Consider the following 26,709-nt stretch of genomic DNA (forward strand, 5'->3'; position numbering starts at 1 on the left):
CAAATGCCAGCAGAAGACGTGTGGCAGAGTTCTGGCAGAGTTAGGCCCGCAAGGTAGCAATCAAAAAGGATGGACTGTGACCTTGCCAGCACCAGAGATCAGGCAGTTTCCGGGCCTGTCAACCTGAGGGTGCTGTCTTGCCTTCCATTTGGTTCAGTTTCTGATCAGGTTGTAAGTAGCACAGGCTGCCCATGACTGATGGGTTTTTCTTTAAGCCAGTAAGCAAACATGCCTCTGTTCGCAACCTGAATTTTGTTTGCTGTGAACTCCATAACTTAATCTCAGCTCATTTACTGGGTTGTTTTGCAACGCATTCATTAAATTTAATTAAACTTGCTAACAGTGACTCACTAATGAGACATGCTACTGACCTAAATGATGGTGGGCTGGCGGCGCTAGGCGAAAAGGGCAGAGCATCAGATCAAATTGCATAATATCTGTGTAAGTATGAATTAAAAAGCTGAAAAGAGGAAGCATTTCCTATAGCACCACCTGCACATTTAAACAATTGCCTGACATGTAATTAGCTGTGGCCAGAGTGGTGCATAAATTACTCTGTGTTCTTTCTCTCTCTCTCTCCCTTTTCTCTCTCATTTGTTAAAAACGCTCTCTAAAATGTGCACTTAAGCTGGCTATTTTTATTGTGATAGAAAAGCAGCCATGCTGGACCCCAAGCTATGCCAAGTCAGATTTCTGCCCAAAGTCATCCCCCCTCTCCCCCTCCCCACCCTCAGAGCAGGGGGTTGGTAAGAAACTAGCCTGGGCTCCAGTTGAGACTGGGGTCCTCCATGGCTGCTGTCCAAAAGCAGGGTCTTGGACCATAACTGAAATCTCTTGCCCATCCCAGAAATATGAAATTATGTCTCTGTCAGCGGACCTTGTCTCATTGGCTCTGGGCTCCATAAATATCCTCTCACAGCCCCAACCTTAATTGTTACCTGTGGGGCAACAGCATCTGCTTAAGGGGCTCTGGGCTTTCTCCCCAAAATAAAAAGTGCCAGCCTAGGCTTGTATTCTCGCATCTAAAAAAGACATCTGAGCTGATGCCGAAACCTGGAGGGAGGAACTTGATTATTTTAAACTCAGATTGTAGGCCACATTGATCTTGTGCTCTTAAAGCCCACACAGTGTTTCTGGGGAAATAGGGCCTAGGAAGATGTGTTGTAGAGAAGTTTTGGGCGGGTGGGAGATGTTTAATCCACGCACACCCCTTCCCTACCAGCTGATTTGCCCCCCAGCCGAGATTCCAGATCTGTGTCAGCTGTGGCAAAACATTTGGCAGAGCAGATTTGCAGGAGAAAGCCACTTGGCGAGGGAAGGGTTTAGCCCCCTCCCCACTCCACTTGGCCCAAGGCTTCTTCCCTCCAGTTAAGGAGGAACATATCATCCTCCTATCCTTCACTGCCCTGGCCTGACACATCTGTCTCTCTCTCCGTGAATGCCCTTTCAGTGGTGAACAATACATCTGCTACTCTGCTTGCCTTTCAGGAAGTGATGCATGCCCTTCGGCAGACTTGGCACACAACTTGCTTTGTCTGTGCTGCCTGCAGGAAGCCATTTGGGAATAGCCTCTTCCATATGGAGGATGGAGAGCCCTACTGTGAGAAAGGTATTGCACACCCAGCTTACACTCCTGGAAATCTTACGGGCAGTGTTGCTCAGTGTCTTATGCTCCCCCAGCCCTCTGTTCTTTCGGAAACCTCTGCATGCAAGCAAAAAGTGTGGCTGCCCAAGAGAATGGAATAACTGGGCACTGCACCTATTCTCCCCACCAACCCTCCCATTTGAAACTGTGCCCACACTTTGCACATGGATTTGCCCTCAGATGTTTTGGGTAGGTGGCAGAAGGAGAGAAATAAGCCATTCCAGAACAAGTTTGCAAGGCGGAAAAACGGTATTCCAAGCAACAATAAACCCAGCAGATCTGGAAGAAAGTTAGCTGTTTTGCGTTCTAAATGTTGTTTGTTTGTTTCCGTTTCTAGACTATGTGGCCTTGTTCAGCACCAAATGCCATGGGTGCGACTTCCCTGTCGAAGCAGGAGACAAGTTCATTGAAGCCCTTGGACACACTTGGCATGACACCTGCTTCATTTGTGCTGTAGGTTTCTTGCATCAAAACATGCTGGGGCTTTGCAGTCCTCCTGTTCCTAATCTTCCCGTGCAGCAAATTCGTGGCACTTCAGTTTCTTTCTGGACTGTAGCATTCTGACTGCAGTGGGTGGGAGGTTCGCTATCTAGGAGGGTTCTAGGGTAGTCTTCTTCCTGATGCACTAGTTTTCTACCTCCAAGGCATTTTTCACTTGGTGCAGATAGGGGCTTCCTGAGGGCAGACTGAGGTGGCGGGACAGTGCCCCATACACCCTAAAGGACCTGCCACCACTGTCTATGCTTTTGTGTGCAACTCTCTCTCGTTGCCTAGGTTAGTGCCAGCCTGGTATAGTGGTTAAGAATGGTGGACTCATAATCTGGTGAACCGGGTTTGCTTCCCCACTCCTCCACGTGCATCTGCTGAGTGACCTTGGGCTAGTCACACTTCTCTGAAGTCTCTCATCCTCACTCACCTCACAGAGTGTTTGTTGTGGGGGAGGAAGGGAAAGGAGATTGTGAGCCGTTTTGAGACTCCTTCACAGAGGTGCCCAAACTTTTTTCAAAGAGGGCCAGATTTGATGAAGTGAACATGCGTGAGGGCTGGCCAAAGTGGTTGACCTATTTTTAAGACTGAAGTTGTTGACTTTTTTTTTACAATTTTACCCCAAAGTTGTTGACCTTTCATTGGGATTTTACACCAGGAAATTGGGATTTTACACCACGATTAGGCCCCCAAAATGATCTTTGGACATCCCTGTCTTAAGGGGAGTGAAAGGCGGAATATAAAGTCCAAATTCTTCTTCTTCTTCTCTTAGGGGTGGACTCACACACCATTTTGTTGAACTCGTGAAATTTGAATGCTGCCTTTCACCCTCTTTGATTACACGTAATATCCCTATATTTTTAATTTTCAGGTGTGCCATGTGAATTTGGAAGGCCAACCATTTTATTCGAAGAAGGATAAGCCGCTATGCAAGAAGCATGCACACGCCATCAACGTCTAAAGGAAGAACTAGAAGCTAAAGGCAAAGTGAAAAGTTTAGGAGTTGGCTCAACAAACGAAATATAGATAGTTTTGGATTTCTCATGACCGGGACGGGAGGGGTCAGGGGAGGTAATGAATTTTGAACCTTCTGACGTTGAATTCAGCTGCTTTTTCTATGTGCAGGTCTTTCTCCTACATACTTCATATTAAAAAAGGAAATGAATATTCAAAACTTGACAGTGAAACATTGCTGCAAAGGTTTGAGCAAAATGAATGGGGGGGGGGGAATCATTTATAAAACGGTTGCATAAAATTACAAATACTGAATATCTTCTAGTGTGTTCAGCACCGTAAACTTAAAGCTTATACTACACAACAGTGCTTTTTAAAAAACCACCATTATTAGTATTACTTTACAACTCAAAAGTGTCAAAATAGTAGGCGTAGCATAACTTTTATAGTCGATAGTGATAGGCCAACTGAGTGTTCCTCACAAAACAAACACAGTTTAGACTCTAGAATGACTTTTATGAACCTCATAGCGTTAACTAAAAACACCCCATTGGTTTACGTAAGCAAGGTTTGCAATCAGAACACAGCAAAGGGCATGTCCACACTTCATCACACAAATGTGGAACTGTCTTCCTTCTAGTATATGCAGTTCCACATGACCCTGGTAACTGAATATGGAGGAATCCTGGAAGGCGGGACCAGAGATGTGGTCCTTTCCTTGCATGAGCATTGTGCTCCCTCCCAGCTGGTGAATACTTGAATGGAAATAAGCCACATCCTGGGTTCCCATGCATCTCATTGCATTGTTGGAGCAACGCAAGACCACCTTGGGGCAGCAGCATCCTTGCTGCCATGACTGTGAATTGGCCCTGATATTAGTTGGGATAGAGTGTGGAGTAAACTCAGGCCTATTTTGCCCATACCTAAAGTTGCATGGTAGCCATTTCCCTGTGATGCTATGGCCATGACACATGCGTGTCTATACCACAACCACATGTACAGGGCTCATTGCATGAGTCTTCCCGCCAGAAAGGAGAGTGGCATTAGTGTAGCGATCGTGCAAGGGAGGGAGGGAAACCATGCAGTCAGCTTTGCCCAAGTTGTTACGGTGTTCACATGCATGAAGCAGTCCTGTGGGATAGAGCCACAGAGAAGCTGTCGCCACAAGGCTCTGGATATATACGAAGGGAATTGTCTGTTGGGGTGGTTGGTAGGAAGAGCGAGCAAGCGAGCGGGGAGGAAATAAGCTGGTTAACTATAATTCCTGTTGAGAAGAGGAGAAGCAACAGAGAGCATATAGCATTGAAGAGTTTTAGCTGATTACCTCATTCAGAGCATCACAAGGGAACCAGTTTCCCCCCCCCCCCCCGTCTGCTGCTACATAAGAGGATCCGCTCTGTATTTCTCTGTGTAGCTGAGAAACATTTCCTCTTGCTTGTCCTCTCATCTTATGGGTGCAGGGAAAATAGATAGTGTAATCTCAGCTCCCAAAAGGACAATGGAGTCCAGAGCAGCCAGAGGCAATTCAAACCCTTATTTCTGCTAAAACTGATACCGCTCACAGGGCAGCCAGGAATGACCTGCATGCTCAGTTCTAACTGTGATTAGATTCTTAGATAACGTCACCTCTGAAGTGTGATTGTGTTTGCTGCTGCAAGAAAACGAAGCTTTTGGCAATTAGAGTAGTTATTAGTGTAACACCTTTTGAACAAATCATGCACAATATCTGAACAAGTATACTTATTGTAGCTTTTGTATTATTGAGACTGGCAGCATGTATTTATTCTGTCTGTAGGTTTGGATATTTAAGCAGTTAGTATCAAGCAACTGTCTACTCGGAGGAGCATTCTAATCTGTGATCTAGGCATGGAAGGAGTATGTCAGTGTTAGTAACATCTGAGTGCGCAAAATGGTCATAATCTGAAGCCATTTACTTTGAAATCATCCCAGTGTTATACCCTCCAGTAAATAGCTTTGGAATTGAAGGTTATAGTAACACATACTTAGCATTCATGAAAAGGGAAAAGAACCATCTGATTTTAAGGATGTTGACTATTGGACTATTGAGTATTTAAATAGCACCCCCTTTTAAGTAGTGTTTTATTACTAGATGTCAAAAAATTGGGGGGGACCTGCTTTATCTTGCTCTCAAACACTATGCCTTTTTAAAAGAAATAAGTTATGGAATGCACTTTTAAGACCACTTTTGATTTCTGCAGGAGAATGTTCAGCACAGTTTCCCAAACTTGGGTCTCCAGCTGTTTTTGGACTCCAATTCCCATCATCCCTGACCACTAGCTACCTGCTAGCTGGGAATGATGGGGGCTCTAGTCCCAAAACAGCTGGAGACTGAAGTTTTGGGAAACCCTGGTTTAGCAGATGCTTTGCTATCTGGTTGAAATCAATTTGACTTAAAGGTGCTCAACTTTGGCAGGATCCTGCTCTGATTTTCCCCTTTCCCTTAGACTGGAGGACAAACCACAAGGTTAATGTTTTTGTATGCAACATTTTGCTCCTTTTCCTCAGTCTCTATGTTGGATAGTTAAGCATATCTGACCTCCAGAATATATGCAAGTACAGCACTTTAATACTTCTTGGTCTTGTCATTTTAACAAGGACTGCAGAACTGTGTGGTTAATTATTCTTTTAAAAGAATCTCTAGCATTTTAGTCAAACTTTTTTAAAAAAAAAAAATTATATACGAGTCATGCTGGTTTTCTCTTTACATCTTATGAACCGGAGACAATTAGAATAGTTGGTGGCAGTGAAACTTTCTGTGATCTGAGAAGTCAACCACGCACAAATAGGACTCAATTATCACACTGCTCTTTTTTCCACTTCAGATTATCTCTGGCGGGCACTTTCTACCAATAAAATGACAGCGAGCCACATTTATTGCTTCACAACAGAATGACAAACCCTACAATAGATCATGGGTTGATTGCACTGTGACAACTCTGCCATTAATCACTCAGTTGTCACTTAGGGCCCATTCTTAAGTTGCAGGGGTAGCATTGCTGTTGCTGCCCTGCGACTAGATCCCATGCTCTCCCAGTAACATTTGGATGACTAAAACCACAAGAGTGAGCATCTCTCACCTGCTCCGCTGTTCCTAAGTGGTAGATGCATTTGCCCCCTTGTTTCTTGCCACAATCCTGCCATTATTTAAATACCCTATTGTATACGTCTCTGCCAGAAGTCTCTGCATGTTTAGGTGGTAGTTGTAGAGTGTGACCCTAAACACGTTTAACTTGAAAAGGGTTCCATTGATGCTGGTGGCTGCTCAGAGCCAGGGCAGGTGTTGCTGTAACTAGTTTACCTGCAGAAATAGCTGCTCTGCACCAATGAGTAGTAGAATACAGGAGGGCACAAATGGGAGATTGTGGCTGCCTTTCTGCGACTAGAAAACCATTGCAGATAAGGGGATAAGATCTCCCACGAGGGTTTTTTCTTTCCATGTTACATGACTCATGCAAAGTCAGCCATTTTCATTATCCATTTATCTTGTTCCTGTTTTATCTGTAAGACAGGAAAATGTGGGGTATAAATAAATAATTCTCACATGTAAAGCCCTGAGCAGGCATGGCCAAACTTGGCCCTCCAGAAGTTTTGGGACCACAATTCCCATCATCCCAGACCACTAGTCCTGTTAGCTAGGGATGATGGGAGTTGTAGTCCCAAAGCATCTGGAGGGCCAAGTTTGGCCATGCCTGCCTGATAGTAGCATCTGCAGTGGCTCTTACCGCTCAGTAAATGTATCTAGCATCAAAGAGTTAACTTTACGTAGTATCTCACATATCTGCCCTGCCAAGACCACTCTTTTTAATAAAAAGAATATGCATGTGTAATACAGAGTAGGGCCTATAGTCAAGTAGAAAATTAACTACTGAGGGAAGGAAAACACTAGGCAGGTTCAGCTGCTCACCGTCTTTGTGACCTGTAACTATTACCTACTAAAATAATTTTGTTCCTGTTTTGTTTCACTAGCAAGAGTGGTGATTATTTTTGCTTCTTTTATTCCTAGAAGTCAAATACTGTACCTGTGAATGACCAAATGGTGAAAGTTGCATTAAATCATTTTAGGGGATCTGATAAATTATATCAAATGATATTTAAGTAAACACTATAACTTTTATTTTTTCTAAAGTTGAAACTCACCAATATCTATTTAAAACTTTCTGGGTGCAATCCACATCCTGTTGAATCACATGGCAAACCTTCCATCTGGATTTGCAACCCCTTTGTAGTTGGCTTTTAATCTGTTTGCCTCAAGGACAATACATGTTGCGTAAGTCATAGACATTCAGAAAAGCATTTCGTGTAATTTACCACTGCATGCTAAAAATCAAGTTTACAAAAATAAAACCAATACACACAAGCAAATGGCACAGGTTTGGTCCTTCAGCGGTCAGTAGCTTGGATGAAATATTTATTTCAAAGCTCGCTCTGTATTCAGTAACATGGATGCTGCAGCAGTAACTAAAAAAATAGCATCTGCTGCTAGGTCACGTAATTTTAAATAGGAAGGCCTGGTAATAGGTGCTGAAATTTTGTAAAAAAATGAAAGTTATTAGCATTTGCAGCTCAGTGATTTGGTCTCTGCAGCAATCACACTATGCATCTTGCTTTTTTAAAATGTATGGAAATATTGATTTGACACCACAAGTGACCTTACTTTTACATATGGGTTTGGTTTTGAACACCTAGGTTTTTATTTCAGATGTTCATTGTAATGTGTGATTTGTGAGGTGTGAGTGAATATACTTTGCATGGATTATATGTGCCAACACAAATAAAATATTCTGCACCCTTCAAAAGAAAAAAGAAAAAGGACCCAACGCTGTGAAAATTCTTTCTCAACTTTATAGAGAATGAAAGAAAATTTATCAGCCAGGAATACTCTCATTAAAAAAAGCCATCTTCTGTTTTCAACTGTTTTATGAAAAGTAGTTCTGAGATACATAGGTTCGCACATAACATTACAACTTGGTTAACATTAACCAAAATGCTGAGGCATTTGGATTTTTTGCCTCTTTTCATTCATGGCTGTGTAGCCTTTGGGTGGTTGACAGCTCCTTAAACATATTTAAAGAGGAGGTCTGGGCTTGCCTGTACCACTAAGCTATGGTTAACATTGACTAAGATTTAGGAGCCAACTACAAACCTTGCTTAATGAGTGACTTTTACACATATTTAATAAGACATAGTTCAGTTGCTGGACTGAGTTCACACATAACACTAATCCATGGTTTGGTAAACCATAGTTTTAAAAGCCATGGTTTACTGTTATTTGTGAAGCAGGTAATATTCAACCTTTGGCATTTCTTCCATTTCTCTTGCATTTTCCCTCCCATCCTGTAACCCTTGCAAAATAAAAAATTCAGAATTCTTCAGAACCCTGGGTAAGGTAAAGGGACCCCTGACCATTAGGTCCAGTCATGGCCAACTCTGGGGTTGCAGCGCTCATCTCACTTTATTGGCCGAGGGAGCCGGCGTACAGCTTCCAGGTCATGTGGCCAGCATGACTAAGCCGCTTCTGGCGAACCAGAGCAGCGCACGGAAACGCTGTTTACCTTCCCACCGGAGTGGTACCTATTTATCTACTTGCACTTTGAGGTGCTTTCGAACTGCTAGGTTGGTAGGAGCAGGGACTGAGCAACCGGAGCTCACCCCGTCGCGGGGATTCGAACCGGTGACCTTCTGATCGGCAAGTCCTAGGCTCTGTGGTTTAACCCACAGCGCCACCTGTGTCCCAGAGAACCCTGGGTAGCAGAGGCTAAATGGATTATGCCTATTAAAGAGTTACAGATTTGGTTGATGCATATGAATTACTCCAGACACAGAATCGGGGGTGGAGGAAATGTCACGGATATTATACACATGCCTCCTTCAAGTCATGTTATTTATTTTGTTAAAGCATCATAAATTGTTTAATTTTTTTTAAAAAATCTCTAAGCATTGTACAGTATAAAAAATACATTTAAAAATAAAACAAAAGTGCAACCAGGAACCAATAAAATAGCAGTATAAAGACATTTAAAAACAAAGCGGGAATTTGTAGCGATTATTCCAAAGGCAGGCTGCTCTAAGGGACAAACTCCAAATTATGCACAAATGTATAATCATAGCCCTTTTTGTAAGGAAAAGTAGCTTTCTGAGGCCATTTTGAGCAGAGAAGAGAGGGGGGGAGGAGTGCGTAACCCTTACCCCATTTCCCATTCCATGGCTGCTTATCCCTCTGCCCCATCCCCAAAGTTCATGTTTCTGATGGCAATCCTGGGATTAGAGTTAAGCCCTTGTTCTTTCTAAAGTTCTGAAGTCCTAAAAGTAAACACCTACAGAGGTGCACTTTGTAAATATGATCCAAATGGAAAAGAGCACAAAAATGCAAAACGCTAAGGGTCATAGTTGGCCTTCTGTTTCAGCCTCTCTTTTGTCATCACAGGATAATTTATTATAAATGGATTAATGGTGAAAGGCTCAGTAATAGCCCTTGGTAAGGAAATAGGAGCACTGTATGAGGATATCCTTTTTCCGCACCAGAGTGCCCAATACTTTCAATTTTATATACAGCGGAAGCAATTAATTGTAAGAGAAGCACAGCTGAGCTTCCTGTGGCTGCGTTTGCAACAGAAACTATTGTTTAAGGTTTTGGATCGTGTCATAAACTTCTCTAGCGGTTGTGCTGCGCTTTTTAAAATCTTGAGCGTTTCATTGACAATGCTTTATCACTATTCTGCTCATGTAAATGGGGGAAAGTGCAAGCATGCATGCACTAAAGCAAAGGGGTAAAATAAGTTTGATTCTTTGCTTTCAGGTTTTAAGGTAGTTATTAACAGAGCAAACTGATTCATAAAACTTAATTGATTGGAATATAAAAAAAAACTCGTGCAATTTTTGCTCCTGCTATTAAGCAATTATATCACTTTCTTCATATAGCTGGTAATAATTTATCCAACATGCTAACTGTAAAATGGACAACTGGAGCACTTAAAACGAGCAAGGCCTATAGGGCTTATGAAGCTGGAAATAAACTCAGTGTTGGCTGGCAAGGAAATAGGTAAATAAAAAGAGAATTCTCTGGATGGCAAGATCCAGGTTTGGGGAGCCCCAGCAGTGATTTGAAATCACAAAAATATGCTGCAAAATAAAGAATGGAAATATAGGCTGTTAGACCTTTAAAATATGTCCTTCTAAATCCCTTCCAAAGTTTCCCACTTCATCTAGCATAGACCATTCCTCTCAAGGTGATGGTGAATGACCTTGCTAAGCCTGGCAGGACAGTTTACTCTATGGCGTTAACCCCTTCATACATGAATTAGACATAAACATTTTGGTTATATGAGGCTGGTTATCCTACACTCAGTGCATCAACATTTTTTTAAGTTTTCAATTGATAGCATTTAGAATTAGAAAAAAGATAAGCATTTAACTGTGCGATCCTAAGCATGTTTTCTAAGCATGTACCACCGCTGCCTTCAATGGGGCTTACTCCCTAGTAAGTAAGTTTAAGATAGCATACTTGTTAAAAAAGGTATTTGATAGGTAAGCAAAAACACTTCTTCATGAAGAAATAAGAGGTTTGTGGGATCAGTCAAACTGGGGCAACCATTGGTTTACAAAAGAATAACAACTGAACTTGTTTTAACACACACCACACACCCACACCCTTTTTTCTTTTCTTTTTCTTTTCTTTTTTGCCCATCACATATTCTACCATTTGAGGCACTTCATAGGAAAAGACTTTTCACATTACTGTCTGGGAGAGATAACACAGACTTCCCATTCTATTGTTTAAATCTGTTATCCATATTAAAACAGAATGTAAAAAATGCAAAACCCTTAATCTAAAGTTGGCATTTTCTTTGTTACAGATAGTACCAGACTTGCAACAGGGAAGTCTGGAATCTGAGTTAACCTCCACCATGCTTCACTAAGTGACCTTGGACAAGTCTCTTTCAGTCATTCTCTCTCTCACCACCCCCTCACACACCCTCCCCACATAAACAAAAGGGAAATAAAATAATCATTGCCTTCCCTCTGCTGCATGCTTGCTTTTACTCTCCTGTGCTTGGATTTCAGGACTGGTTTACACATTACAATTTTTCTGCATGAAGACTATTCCTGAAGTTGGTGTATTTATAGGAAACAGTATCTTGACTGGTGTAACTTCACCTTTAAATGCATATATACTTGCAACCCACTTTGTATACTAACACAAGCTTCTATTTTTTTGCTTCCAGTCCCCCTCCATATAAGAAAGCTGTAATGTGTAAAGCAACCACTCAATGATACCAGCAATGCAAGGAGGAAAAAATGGCCAGTCACAAAGTCCCCTCATTCCCTAGCTAAGATTCATACCGAAACATTATTCTGTGTTAATTAGTACTAGCTGATGAGTGAAATGGGGATCCAGTAGAAATGGTGCCAGGCAAGAGTGTGAGCTGTGAGCCATAAAGACATGAATTCATATCTCATCTCAGTCACGAACTCTCAGCAATCACCCACCCACCACCCAGTCTGCAACGTGGGGCGATACTATTAAGTTGTGGGTGAATATATCAGATGACACAGCAATTCTTCAAACAGCTCTTGTTTATTCACAGGCCAGAACAGAACTGAACTGAAGGGTTCAGTCAGCCTGCTTATATAGAGCTCCAGTACAACGTAACTGTAACAATTTTCTAAAACTATCCAATCACTGAATGTCACTTTCGATCCCTTATTTGCATAACTATCTACAGTATCCCCCTGCTGGCCCAGGGTGAGAACTTCAGTACATAACAGATATGGACTTTCTTACAGTGTGATATTAATTTATTTATTGTATTTAACTATTTATTTAAAACATCCTTGCCCTGTATTTTGGTAATTGATTCTCCAGGCTGCTTGAAGCATCTAAAACAATACGTCGTAAAAGAATAATAAAAGAATTGCAAACAGAATAAAATGAATAGAACTGTAGGGAGTTGCTGAGAACACAGCATGTACGAAGTGTTTCAAACACTCTTGTATTGAGAGTACTGCTCTCAAGGCCAAAGCTATCATCTCCCCAGCTGAAGCAGCAGCTCTTCATTCTGCCTGCTAGCTTACAATATTGGATTGGACCTCTGACAATATACGCCAGTGTTTCCCACAGAATTCTGTTGGAGGCCAGCTGCCAATTTTAAGTGCCTCGAGCATTTATTCCCAATCAGGCACCCTTTAGAAATCGCTCGACTAAAGAGGGCACTCTGCCATGAGAAAGTGCCACTATGTCCTGGACAACAATCTTCTAGCCAGTTGCGAAGGAGAAGAGAAAGCATGTTAGCACAACCCAAGAGTTCTTCTACAGTAGATTTCACAGACAATGCAACTCGCTTTCACAACATTTGCTGCCAAAACCGCAATAACACTTTATAATGCTGTCTGCAGCATACCCTCATGAGGCTTGTCAAAATATATATATATATTTTAATGTGGTAGGGGAACAAACCATTTGAAATTGGTGTTTCAATGGACATTATCAAGCCAGGGAGATCTGAAATACCGTGTTTTTTGCTCTATAAGACTCTATAAGATCCCTCTTGCTGTTCTGGCTTCTGAGATTCAGAATATTTTTTTTCTTGTTTTCCTCCTCCAAAAACTAGGTGCGTCTTGTGGTACTTTATAGAACTGTCGTGTTTTGAAAGAACTCTTCTATAATAAAATAACATTCCTAAACATAAAGGTCACTTGATTACCCAAATTCATTCTGCTTTATTCCTCCTCCTCCCCCTTTTTTTTTTAAAAATAAACCTCACCTCCACCCAATGCAACAGGAATTGATCTTTGTCTTTCATTGATCTGCCCCCTTAGCACTAGAAACACACCTAGTTTACTTTGAAGATACAGAAGATCTCTTCAGCATACTATCTCAGTTCAGGATAATCTGAACAACTCTTCCACACCCACCCACACAAAGAGGACTGTGCCTCTAAACTGCCCCGGAACGCAGAATGCACTCTAGAAACCTTAAAACTGCTAAATGGGATTATTTGTGCAATCCCAAACACTGTTGGCTTGACCATGAGAGCACTGTGTGAACTGCCCCCCTCACTGAAGTGAGTGAAGACACCCGCGCAAATAACTTGCAAGGGATGAAACTAGTTTGGCAGCAAAGATGCTTCTCTGCCGCAAAATGGCAGCACCAGGGCTGGCATTTGCAGAGGAGAAGTTTAACACTTAGCAGTTCCCACGCCCAGGATTTTGGGGTACGCTTTTAGGGACATCCACTGTGGAAAATGTGGCTGGGGAGGGGAACTGCAGGGCGGGGGAGCAGTAGGAGGGGAAAGGATTGTACATTGCCATCACGACATCTGTTAAGTTGGCCAGTGGAGTGGGAGGAGATACATATCTGGCCCATTGAGCCAAAAAGCTTTTCCACTCTAGATTGCAAACACATGGCTGACACCAGGTTTGAAAGGAGCAAATGCAAAGTATCCTCTGGTAGGTCCCTTCATCTGTTGGTGAGCTTACCTGTCAGGGGTGGGTGATTGGCTGGTGACATTCCAAATAGCTGGGAGTAAGGCAATTTTAATTTCCCATCACCCCCAGAGCAATGCTATATTTGCAGCTAGACACAACCATTCTTGAGCATTAGGCAAGAGAGAGAAAGCGCCCCCCCCCCATTGTGCTGGGATATCAACCTTGCATGCACATGTGTGCATGTATACCTATTTCCTCCCCTTCCCTTGAACCAGTTGCACTGCAAGTTGGCCATAATGTTTGAAGAAAAAGCAGGCGCAGTGGGAGAAGACTTAATTTATTACTTATACAGTCATACCTCATGTTACATTTGCTTCAGGTTGAGTGTTTTCAGGTTGTGTCCCGTGGCAACCTGGAAGTACCAGAGCGGGTTACTTCTGGGTTTCACCGCTCGTGCATGCGCAGACACGCAAAATGATGTCACACACATGTGTAGAAGCAGCGAATTGTGACCCGCGCGTGCGCAGACGCGGGTTGCGTTCTTTTCAGGTTGCGAACGGGCCTCCAGAATGGATCCCGTTCGAAACCAGAGGTACCACTGTATACTACTTAATCATCAAAACCCCAAGCGGCTTACATAAAATATACATAAAAATGGTAATATATGGTACAGTAAATGCAAACCAGAAATGGGTCTCATGGATGCAAGCTTTGCCGTTAATGATAATTGTTTGTCCTACAGAAGTTAGTCCAGTAAGATAGGATTAATCAAACTCTGGGGTAATGAGTTTTCTTATAATGAGTTCAACATTATGTCATAAGTATAACGAAAGAGGGGGTGGGAAATAATACATAAATGCTTTGCTTGACATCACTGACAACCCATGGCCCAGGAATCCACTCCATATTTTAAAAGATCCTTGGCTTCTAAGAATATTTCATGGCACTTGTTATCGACCTATAAACCTTTAATAATGTGGGTCTTACATATCTCAGAGACTTTTGTCTCACTGATCAAATTTGAGTTCCACTGTACCACCCTATCAGCAACAGATGGAACATCAATGGTGCTTTAAAAAACAGTTTTGGTGGCTCGTCTCTAAATCTTGTGACAGCAATTTCTAGGTTCAACTATGGGCTGCATGAAGAATCTCCCACCATTCAACCTCATTGGACAATCCAGGCCTTATTCCAGGATCTCAAATTCACTTTTCTTCACACTGTGCAGCGTTTTTCTATGCCTCTGGCCAAGCCTTGCCCTCCCTTTCAAGGGTGCCAACTTGAATAAAATAGGGGTGGGGGTGCAAGTTAGCCCTGCCTTGCAAAATTGATCACAAGATACGGTGCACACACAGTATTTGAATGGCAATGCCCATTAACATTGTGGGGGCCCTGCCACCTCAAATATTTCATTGGGGGTGGGTGGACTGAAAGAGCCAACTCGGCCCCTAGGAATTGGCTCCTAGGCTCTCTTTTATTTCCTGCTTTTTCCAAGCTGAAAGGGCCAGAACAGCCTTCCTTCCTTCACAGGGGAATTAACTTGCTTCCCTCATTTTGGGCTGCTTTCTGCACATCTCCCGGCTTCACAAATCCCTTTTGAGGTGTGGTGACCGGAATTGCACACCTACACACAGAGCATTATCTGTCAGTTGGGGAAATGTCTATACAGGGTGGGACAGCTGGGATAGCTCAGTCTGTAGAGCATCAGACTCTTAGTAATCTCAGAGTTGTGGATCTTAAGCACCACATGGGGCCCAATGATTCCTGCATTGCAGGGGGTTGGACTAGATGACTCTGGGGTGCCCCCTTCCAAACTCTACAATCCTATATGCGTACAGGTGCGTTGGCAGCACCTTGCAAACAAGGTGGAAGGGCAGCATTCGCACTCACAACTCTCATAGGAAGCACGGCTTCAACAAATGACGGCAGACACGCTGTCAACGCTTTCTGCATCCTGTAATACCAAGTTGGGGTGGGGGGGTGGATATTGGACTGAATCACTTCAAGGAGACTCAGGGCCAGATTTAGGTTTGATGAGGCCCTAAGCTACTGAAGGTAATGGGGCCCTTTTTATGTCCAGCTCTCCTTTGTCAAAAACAAATTGATTTATTTATTTTTTGCGTTGAATATATGCTATATGGTCATTTATGGACCTAATAGGAATCTAAAGCTTTTGCACATGTTGCCATGCAACCAGCCCATGAGAAGGCACCCTATACTGTATATAGAAATGAGCAAACCAGTGATATTTTAGGGCGCAGGCAGTGCCCATTACTTACATCATAGGAGCCTACACAACACAAAACACTGTTGCTGTATGTTGGTTTTATTTTATTTGTTTTTTTTATCTTATATTTTGGAAATGTACACCCAGGTTTGTTTTTTAAAAAAAATTGGGGGGGGGGCCCAAGAGAGTGGGGTCCTAAACTATAGCTTGTTTTGCTTATACGTAAAACCGACACTCCCTCTCCACGTATCAGGTAGGTGAGGAGATTTGGTGCAGTCAGGAAACACGTCCCCACCCCCGTCGAGGGTTTTCAGGGAAGGGAGATGGCGGAGGAATGTTCCCCCGCCCCCCCCTTCTCCACAGCGCCTCGGGCCCTTCGGCAATCTCCGCCGCGCGTTCGGCCGCTCCTTCGGGATGAGGGGCGGGGAGGTGCCGAGCGCCGCCGAACGAGCCCAGGTTGCTGCCCGTACTAGGCAAGGAAAAGAAGTAACAACAGGGCAGCGGGCGGCGTCGAACTAAGGCCGGTCTTATTCGGCGGGTTTCCGTCGAGGAAACGCGAGGAGAGAACGGGAGCCAGAGCGAGACAGACAGACAGACACCTCGACGGTGCCTGCCAGGGAGGAGAAAGAGCGCGCGGCGGCGTCCGTGTCCTTTTCCCCCTCCCGCACCTCCTTTTTTTTATTCCCCTGCGCGCGCGCGAGGGAGCGCGCGCACCCTCCTCGGCCTCCTATTGGACGCCCTGCCGCCTCTCTTCTCTTCTCCCCGCCTCCCGTTCCGTGGCGGCTGCTGCTGCTGCTGCTAGAGCTGCTTTCAGAGGCAGCGGCCGTGATTGGAATAATCCGGGCGTTCGCTCGCTCCCGAGAAGCCCCTTCGTCGTCTTCGCTCACCCCTCTGCCCAATTATATATATCTCTCTCACCCTCGCGCGCGCCTAGGGCACTCTCATGCGCACGCGCGCGGATCTGAGGGGAACGGCGAGCCCGGGCGTCGAGTGAGCGGGAGGCGAGAGAGAGAGGCCTGCGCGCCTGTGTGTTGTGGGGCAGCCTAGCCAGCCTCTCGGCTCCCCGCCTCCTGCCGTCTAGCCCAGAGCCGCGACGCAAGGCCGAAGCGGCAGTGAGGAGGCGGAGGGCGCCTTCTTCTCCCCTCCCCAAACGACGACCCTCTTTACCCGCCTCTCAAGCTCGGACCGCTCCGGTGGGGGCCAGAAAGGAAACCCCTTGGCCAGGAGGATGACGGGCCCCCGACGCGGGTGAGTGGGGCGCGGTGCGTGGCGGCGGGGAAGGAGGGGAGAGAGGTGAGGGAGGCAACTAAATGGCGGCGGGGGAAGGTGTGGAGTCCGCAGGCAGGCCTCCCTCGGGTTTCGCCCTCCCGCCTCCTCGTCTGAAAGGGGAGACGTGTGGACGTGAGTGCGTTTGCTTCCCCCTTGCAACCGGTGCAGAGGAGGCCTGGCCGGTGGCCCTGAGGGAAAGGCTGCCCTCCCCGTCTTGAATTTAATAATACTACATTTTTATTTGTACCCCCACCCATCTGACTGGGTTGCCCCAGCCACTCGCACAACAAAAGGTTAAAACTTAAGAAAGGCTTCCTTAAAGCGGGTGGTGCGCACGCTCCTTCGGGAGTGAGCCCCGTTCTGCTCGGTGGGATTCACTCCGGATTAAGTATAGGATCGGGCTGCTGAAGAGAAGCGAAGTCGGCCGGTCCCGGGGTTCTTGGTGTCGACGGAGAATCGACGCCTCCAATTCCACCCCCCCCCCCCGAAAAGCGACCCGCTGTGTCTCACTACATAACTTTTTTAAAAAAATAAGCCCCAGGTTTAAGTAATTAAATAACTCGGCCTGAGCAGTTTGCTAGCCGTAGAAATGGCCAAGTTAACAATAGGTCGTTTCCATTGCTGCTTCTCTTCTCTGCCTGCTACCATTTGGAGAAGGTGGTCTTTTTTTCTTTTTTGAGGGTCCTGGGATTGGTCGTTTGCTAGGAGCCTTTTGGCACTTTTAAGTTGCCCTTTCTCACCTTTCCGTTTCCGATCCTGGTGTAAGTTTTTGCGCTTGGTTGTCTTCCTGGAGGTGAGTGGTGCTACTTATGTAGGGGAGAGGCCCTTCATTTGTAGTGTTGCTTTTTAATTAACAGAATTACTTAATATCCTTTCCACTGCAGCCACCAAAATAAGCAATAAATATTAAAGGAGTTGATAGCCGTCATAATTAGAAGTGTTAATCAAGCTCCAGTAGTGCGGTGTGTGCTACTTTTCTGCAGTGTATTCAATATTACAGTGACTAGGTAACCCAGTAGCAGTTGCAGTTACTTGTTGGCACATTTGACTTGGTTGGAAATAAGATCAGTGGGCCTTGGTTCCAAGCAGTGGACTGCCAGTTTTTGAAAAATGAAATTTTATAAAATGTAAAGTATAAATCTACTAAAATGAGTGCAGCAGTGCAGTTGTGGCTGTGTCTACTCAGAAGTCCTTTTGAATTCAATGGGGCTTACTTGCAGGATTGCAACCTCAGTGTCTCTGGACGTTTTAGGTTTTGGTGTTTGAATGTGGTGGTTGGAGCACCTGTTTTGTTCAGTCGCATATCCAGGAATAAATTAGCTTTAATAAGGCAAGACATTCATTTGTGACTAGCTGTTTTTTGTTTGTTTCTTTGTATGGTGAAAATTGCTACATCTGGTTTGATAAATCCAGTATGATGATGTATTCATTGGTTCTGTAAAAGGTAAAAAAAAGTAAAAAAATGGGTTGGTAATGTTGTTGTTGTTTAGTCGTGCCTGACTCTTCCTGACCCCATGGACGGGAGCATGCCAGGCACTCCTGTCTTCCAATACAGTTCTATAAAATGAAAGTTTTATGATACAAGGAAAGAAAATAGTTTATAATAGACAGCTATTGTAGCTAAATGTTTCACAAGTATGTTCTAAATCATTGGATAGCCAGTCTGCAACATGGGTTCCAAAAGTGGTTTAGGAAGTGGGATGTTAAGATGTACTTGGGTCCTTTTGCCCAGTTTTGGCATTTCTGTGCACTTCTGCCTCCCTGCCTAGCACTCACTCTTTAGACAAGAGGTGGAAAGTCCACCAAGTGAACTTGTTTGTTGGTTGGCCACCACTGTGTTAAATCCACTGTAGCATTTTCTTTTTACATTTTTGTCATAACAATTCATGTGAATTAGAACTCTCCAGTTAGTTATGAGAGTTTAACAGGTGTATTTTCTATTCCAAATACATGACTTGACTTGCAGATGCCTTGAACTGGCACCACACCAGAAGTCCTGATCCTAGTTCTCTGTTATATAGGATTTAAAAATCAATGCGAAGTTAACAGAGAAGACAATTGCATTTATTAAGTTTGGGTCCTGCAGTTCTTGAAATATACTCCTCCAAGCTCAAAACAAATTGGTGCAAAAAACCCCAAACTAAATCCACACAGTGGATTCAGTTGTTTGAATGCTAGATCAATATATTTTGTGATTTATTCATATTTAGACTGTAATGCAGAAATCTATGAAAAGCATTCATACTAATTACGCTCCTTCACACTAGACTTGGATGTGCCCAGTTAATTTGAATGTAGTTTGCCTCCAAGTACGTGAATTAGGGTTATATATGCCTAATAGTTTAAAGACTGCAGCTTGGTTCCTTGAAATTAAATAAGGTGTTGAGGGTTATTGTTCTACCTTTCATGCATTTAGCAACTATGCTCAATTATTTGAACTGTGTAAATACTACATCACATCTGTATATCTTTTCCTTCGTTTTAAGAAGCATGAGAGTCTTTGTATTGATCTGATATGTAAAAATGCACCAACTGTAGTTGCCTAGGGCTTGGTTTTGATACATGTTGTTTCTTGTATGTGAAGGCATGTTGTTCAGATGGCCAATACATATCATTAATTTTTTAACAGCAGTTTTGTGAATCAGTTCCTGAGAACCACTGTGAATCCCAAATTCTAATAATAAACTCAGTTCTCTCAAGTGTGGATCCTTCAGGTAGGCCAAACAGCACCCATCTGTTTACAAGAGGAAGGTATCAGCAGGCTTCCAGGGGTGGAGAGGAGCCAAGGTTTGGTGAGGCATTATTCCATTAGCTCAAATGGGCCTGGGAAGAAACCCCCGAAATAGCCCAATGAGGACGGAGCATGGTCAGTGGATAGTCAGTGCTGGCTAACAGGGGTGGTGATGAAGGAAAGAAATGGAGCATTCTGGGAGAATTGTTGTTCGGGTCAAATCCTGAACAAAAGTACCCCTATGCTGAAACTAAGTACCCATTAGTTTCATTCTGTCATCTTATGATCACAAAACTAGTGTTCTTACATTAAAAATATACTGTAGAAAATGAAGCTTTCTTACTGCAGAATGTTAGCTTCTTGACAATAACTTTCAAGTGCACAAAGTTTTTTAAGGTATTAGTTATTGAACGTTCTGAAGAAGCAGTGGAATGAGATCTTAACGGCTAAACATGTTTTCTGATGAATGTTCTGACTAGCATTGTTTTGGGCTTAAATTGTGCATTCTGAAGTTGCAACTCCTTCTGATAAAGCTCCCTCTGAAGCAGGATAAAAGTTAGGCTGAAAGTGTGTGTGAGAGAGATTAAAGGTATTTTCATCATAACAAAAAAGAAGATTAAGGGGGTATGTTTTTGAAGGCCATCCTCAAGACTATTTAGTTTGCAGGTCAATGGGTTTTAAGTAGAAGAAAGAAATATTCAGTATATAATTGGTCGTTTGCTAGGAGCCTTTGTAAGCTTTGGAGCAAGTTGCCTGCTGCAATGTAACTTTATGTTCTAGCAATGTAACTTCATTCTAAACAAATTCACTGAACTTGGCGTTTTTTGTTTTTTAAAGTTCCATGATTTCAGTTGGGCTACTTGGAATACTGTACTTCATGAGTAAGAAATGTTGTTTATAGTTCATTCCTACACATATTTACTCAGAAGAAAGTCCCAGTGTGTTTAATAGAGCTTACTCCCTAGTAAATATGTCTAGCTAACGCACATCCCAGATAATAACTGTCATTGACCTTTGAGGACCCAATTTTCACATAGACGTGTGTAGGATTGTGCTGTTACTTCTCTCATGTAATATGTATATTAATTAGCAGTGTATATAGTGGTACCTTGGGTTAAGAACTTAATTCGTTCTGGAGGTCTGTTCTTAAGCTGAAACTGTTCTTAACCTGAGGTACCACTTTAGCTAATGGGGCCTCCCGCTGCTGCCATGCCGCCGCCACACGATTTCTGTTCTCATCCTGAAGCAAAGTTCTTAACCCAAGGTACTATTTCTGAGATAGTGGAGTCTTTAACCTGAAGCGTCTGTAACCCGAGGTACCACTGTATAAATATTTGCCCACTGATGTTCTTAAATTTGAAGGTAATGAAAGTTGATCCATTAAAATCAATTACAAGCTGCCACTTTTTCTTACCTTAGGCAGGTAGCAAGGGTCCTCCGGTAAGTAAATTTCTCTTGGGGATACTCCATGTGGGCACCCCCCCATACAATCTAGGTACCTATCTTTGCTGTTTAAAGCCATGAGAGAAAGCACAGATAATCCAGTCATTACTGGCAGTCTTGAAACATTACCTTTATGCCACATGTGAGCAACCTATGAGGTACATATGATCCTCAGAGGCCTTCTGTGCAGTATCCATGGGTGTCCCAAGATGCCACTAAAATCCCACATTCCTCATCACTGCATTTCATTACTCACATTCATTGAGGTGAATGTGCCGTGCATAGGGAGTTAGGCATGTGCATGCTGCCCTACCCATCAGTATTGTGCTTCTCTCATACTGCTTTCTGAAAGGCCCTGGGTAAGTAGCTGCACAATTTGGGAGAGGGCTTTTGCAAGCAAGCTAAGGCTCTCCTTTTTTCGAAGCCTTGCTCATAGTTCAGAGCCACACTGCAAGCTGGGCTAGTCCACCTCTTTCATTTCCCCTTCTTGTTGCCTTGCAGATCCCACCCAAAAGGGAAAGGTTTGGCAGAGGGACTTGGTGCTCCTGATTTTTGCGTATGTGCATATATTGGATTCTGTACTCTTCATGTTTGTAGCTTCGAAGAAGATATCGCCTCTTCCCCTCCTCCTAGTCCCTGCTTCTGTTAGTAGCCTATAAGATACCATAGTGCAGAGAAGTTTGAGCTTTGGGGTGCACCAACTGATGGGGTGGGTAGGTGTCTGTGAACAAGCGTTGTGTATATTAAATATTATTAAATATATTGTGAACACTTTAATTTATGATATGGATATTTAATTCAACGTGTGGTTCCTAGGCTCTGTGTTGAGGTATTATTGCGGCCCATTTGTTCTGAGATATTGTACCACCATGATATGGATGGCAGAAAAGAGGTTTCTCCACCCACCATCAAAATTTGGCTCCCAACGATTTCCCCCTGTTGATTGTGCCTCTTAATCCTGAAAAGTTTGCCCTCACCTGCTCTATGGGTTGCAGGAACAAAAAGAATGGATGATTGAAAAAAAGAGCTGTGTTGGTAGGGATGACAGATGCACTATACTACAGAGAGAGAAGAGAGCGTGAATGGTATGTGGAAAGAAAAGGAGGGAAAGCTATTGGAGAAGTATTCAAAGAAGTGGTAGAACAGAGCAAAAAGGGACTAATAGAATAGGCTAAAAAGAAAACACTGTGTTAAAATAACAAGTGGCTCACCGAGGTATTGGTATGGTGTGCCCCTGCACTAAGTGTGAAGATTTGCTCCCAGGTAGTGTAGAGAACTGGCATTGGACATATCTTCATATATCCTTGTGATAGCTCATTTTCAGCTCCTGTGTTTTGTTTTCTTTTTCCTCTTTTCTTTTGCAAGTAGACCAGAGGTGTCCAAACTTTTTTCAAAGGGGGCCAGATTTGATGAAGTGAAGGGCCGTGAGGGCTGACCAAAGTTGTTGAGCTTTTTTTAGGATTGAAGTTGTGGAGGACTTTGGACATGCCTGAAGTAGACTGTTGTAGTGTGTTGTCACTTACACACCAAGTATGAAGGGGAGGAAGTTATTTACCACATGGGTGCTGTCAGTAGTGCTATTTTCTAGAAAAGAGGTGCCAGAACTCACCATGAATGCCTCCCTTGTTCTCTTATAATGGCAATGGCACCCACCTGAGAGGTGTCAGAACTGAGTTCCGGTGAGTTCCAGCTGCAAACAAGACCTGGCTGTCAGGTAGATGCCCTGGACACTTAGGCAGTATGTTCCAGACAGAACTGCTCATTGGAAGGGTGCTGCAAGGTTGCTAAAGAATCACATTTTTACCAGCCACAGTATATAGTAATTGCATTATACCTGAGATACAAGCACTTCCCTGAGGGAAAACATTTGGCTTCCTTGCAACACATGAGCAACAACTGAACAGTTGTTGCGTTATAAACAGATGGCCTGGAAAAATTCCAAAGTGATGTCTGCAGTGTGCACGAGGGATTCTGGGATACATATCTGGGAATGCATACTTGTTTGAACTTTACATTTACTGTTGTTCACAGTACTGAAATTAGATTATCTAAAACCTAGGAAACCAGGGTGAGCACAAATCAGTTTGAAAATTAGTAATCACTAAGAAAGCAAACTGAAGTGTTAATAGTGAGTGGCAAACAGGTCAAAGGCAAGGTTGAATTCTTGATTTAAAAAAAAAGTTTTGTAGGTGCAAAATGTAGGTATCTGGCTTGATTATTCTAGATTATTCTTGAATCTTGTGTGTCACATCTGTTTAACCTAACAAGCCTACTGAAGTTATTAGCTCACAAAGCAATTACTAACCCACCTGCCTACATATACCTGTATCTGGCCTAAAATAAAAATTAAAAGAACCAGTCTTTGTAAAGATTCCCTATCTAGTTGCTTAGAGACAATTCTTATTTGCAGCTGGGCAAGCCTAGGTTGGTTTGTTGTTTTTGCATGGTCATGATAGTGTGTATTGTGATATTCTAGGATTATACTTGTGTTCCAGAAATAGGAAAATATTCTGCTGCATACAGCAATGTGTTGCACTGCTCTAGAATCTTTGCTCCAAAAATAAGACTCTTTTACATACTACTATATTACCAGCAAGTGATCAGTTCCACAACTGTTCCTGCAATACAGTATTAAGAAACTGCTGTTTTAAAAAGGATTTATTAAATGTGAAAAATTTTGTTTCCTCAACCACAGATAGTATGACTGCACACTTCTACTAATGGACCTGGTAGTAGATATGTTTAATTCAGAGCAAAGTGTATTGAGCTTCAAGTTGAAATGTAAGAATCCCCAGAAGTGTTCCAGTATTGCATAACTTAAAGCAATATGCATTTGATCATTAATTTGGCATATAATAAAAGCAGCAGCACATCTCTTCTGAAGTCTAGACTGTGATTTGTAATCTCTCTCACAATGTGCCAGCTGAATCTTTCAGCCAAACTATAATTGACTGAATAGAACTATGAAATGCTTTCTGCAAAAAGTGTCAGTCTAACAGAGATTTTTGAGACAAGATTGATTTTAATCACTGAAAAAACAGATTGTGAACCACATTTTCCATGTTAATCCATCTATTTCTTGAACAGCACGCATACCATTTGGCTGCTAAAACAAAATGTTTTCTGTGTTTGTTTTTTGCAATGTAATAAAGTGGCCTAGCTATACTAAGCACTATGCAGCCCACATGCCCTTTGCACTACAGAATTTGTATGTGTTTAAAGACAGAAAGCCTTCACAGTTGCTAATGGTTTTATTCAACTTTATTAATAAGGACAATAAGCAAGAGCACTTACTTGAAGACAGCATGCTAAGAATTATTCAGAAGCAAGGGTTGGTAGTTAATAGAACAGCACTTCTTCAAAAAATGGGAAGTCTGTATCCAGGGCCTTTGACTGATCGTATAAACCTGTAATCTCTTATTCAGTTGGGAATAAAGTCAATTGAACTCGATAGAACTTACTTCTGAGTGCAAATGTATAGGATTGCACTGTAAATGTTAGGGATGTGCATTGGGTTCAGATGAATCCTAGAATGAGGTGGACTGCCTCATACAAATTTTATGTTTGCCAGAGGTAAAGCTCTTTCTACAAGGTGGCTTGCATTGAAGCAACAACTTTGCCTTAGAAACCTAGACAGTCGCTAAAAATAATATGGACAAGTAGCTGCCGAAAGCAATGGTATTGTTGCTAAGCTTACTATAATGTCAAGCTGGTTCAGACCTGGCCTTGGAACTGAATCAGACTTGGTCACCCTGATGGGTGACTTTTATCATGAGAGAAACATGGGAAGGAGTGTGACCTTGTTATTTCTGCTCAGTCTCTCAGTGGCTTTTGATAGTGGCTTTTGATACTGTTGACCATGGTATCCTCCTGGACTGACTCAATTGGATGGTTATCCAAGGCATTGTGTTACGCTGGTTCCATCCTTAGTTTCAGGGCTCCTGGCACCTGTGTTAGAGAGTTCTGCATCTTTTCATAATAGTTAGCTGATTTCTGATTTTAAAATTTTGCATAGTTTTTATTGTATGGTTTTATGGGTTCCAATATAGCTTTTTATTTTATTTAGATGCATTAAAATTTGATACTTTTACTTAATAAAATACAGTTTGCTGTCAGATACAAACTGTTTGATAATATGCATAACCTTATTACTCCAAATAAACCCCTAATTTACATTTTGTAAACTGGGATGGATATGTTAAGCCCCTAGAGCTGTATTCTGCAGAAACTATGGCTCTTAGTGTGGATTTTTTAATGCTCTGTTAATGAATTTTAAAGTAGTATTAATCAGGTTACTTCTTGACTTCCACACTCTTAATAGTGCTTTTCCGGGTCACACCTTTTTTTAATGTGAAACTATTATGCTGAAAAATTTTCTGGCATAAGGAATTAGAAGAGAGAGTGTAAATTAAATTGTGGAAAGTCAAACAACAGATGTCAGCTTTGAAGTCTGAGATTGTCCAATAAAAATAAACTAGAAGAAAGGGAATCAAAATGTGGAATTAAACATCTGCTTGGCAGCTGTGGATATCTGTCTGTCTTAAATTCTAAGATGTGGCACATTACACCTTCTATTTCTTTACATTTATATTCCATCCTATTTTGAAGGTTTACAATCAAACTATAAATCCCCATTTAACTGTCTCCACTCTTTCACCTTTTGCAATGCAGCCAACCCAACCATTATGAGCCCTGCCAGTCACAGTGTCCTTTCCCGTTCTCATTCCAAAGCTTCTGTGATACTCAATACAGTGGTACCTCGGGTTAAGAACTTAATTCGTTCTGGAGGTCCGTTCTTAACCTGAGGTACCACTTTAGCTAATGAGGCCTTGCGCCGCCACTGTGCGATTTCTGTTCTCATCCTGAAATAAAGTTCTTAACCTGAAGTCCTATTTCTGGGTTAGTGGAGTCTGTAACCTGAAGTGTCTGTAACCAGTGGTACCTCTGGTTACAAACTTAATTCATTCTGGAGGTCTGTTCTTAAGCTGAAACCCTTCTTATCCTGAGGCGCGCTTTTGCTAATAGGGTCTTCTGTGCGCGTGCCTCTGGTCCGCGATTTCTGTTCGCATCCTGGGGCAAAGTTCGCAACCAGGAGCAGCTACTTCCGGGTTAGCGGAGCTCATAACCTGAAGCGTTCATAACCAGAAGCGTCCGTAACTAGAGGTACCACTGTACAAGAAACCCAGCTCCCAATAAATGTATATCTACTATCCCCAACGCTTCCTGTCTCTTAACCATGTAGCCTGATCTTTCCCTCATCAAACCCAGTCCCCTGAGGGTAGCTACCTAAATGCCCGCAGGGATGCAGCTTCTAAATGCACTGACTGCCCAGTGTTAGAAACTGAGATATGGAACCTAGGAGCTAAATGGTACCTTAAGCCTAGGTTATGGGCGTAGCAACAGAATGTCCAGGTGCACTTTTTCATAACAAGAATGCAAAGCTGAAAATGAATGAACTGCAGCTAAAAGATTATGTTCATTTTTCACTTGGTCTAGTCCTTCCCCTGC

General features: G+C 42.8%; 2 protein-coding genes across 48 annotated transcripts in view; both read left to right on the top strand.

The window, feature by feature from the left end:
* LDB3 (LIM domain binding 3) overlaps positions 1-7,915 on the top strand; it is a 152,461-nt gene extending 144,546 nt beyond the window's left edge. For 43 of the 47 annotated variants that reach the window (XM_083439993.1, XM_083439986.1, XM_083439989.1 and 40 more), the window contains 3 exons: positions 1,489-1,609; positions 1,983-2,098; positions 3,003-7,915. In XM_083439993.1, coding sequence (XP_083296119.1) covers positions 1,489-1,609; positions 1,983-2,098; positions 3,003-3,092 — 327 coding nt within the window. In that variant the 3' untranslated portion in view covers positions 3,093-7,915. The remainder of the gene's footprint in view (positions 1-1,488; positions 1,610-1,982; positions 2,099-3,002) is intronic. The other 4 variants (XR_014511020.1, XR_014511021.1, XR_014511022.1 and 1 more) reach the window with 1 other exon arrangement.
* An 8,259-nt stretch (positions 7,916-16,174) lies between these two features.
* The window catches only part of BMPR1A (bone morphogenetic protein receptor type 1A), a 62,477-nt gene continuing 51,942 nt past the window's right edge, over positions 16,175-26,709 (top strand). The window contains exon 1 of the mRNA XM_083440080.1: positions 16,175-17,006. The gene's annotated coding sequence lies outside the window, so the exon portion shown is untranslated. The remainder of the gene's footprint in view (positions 17,007-26,709) is intronic.

The sequence above is a fragment of the Podarcis tiliguerta genome (assembly GCF_965153285.1).
Source record: "Podarcis tiliguerta genome assembly, chromosome: 5".
Lineage (NCBI taxonomy): Eukaryota > Metazoa > Chordata > Lepidosauria > Squamata > Lacertidae > Podarcis > Podarcis tiliguerta.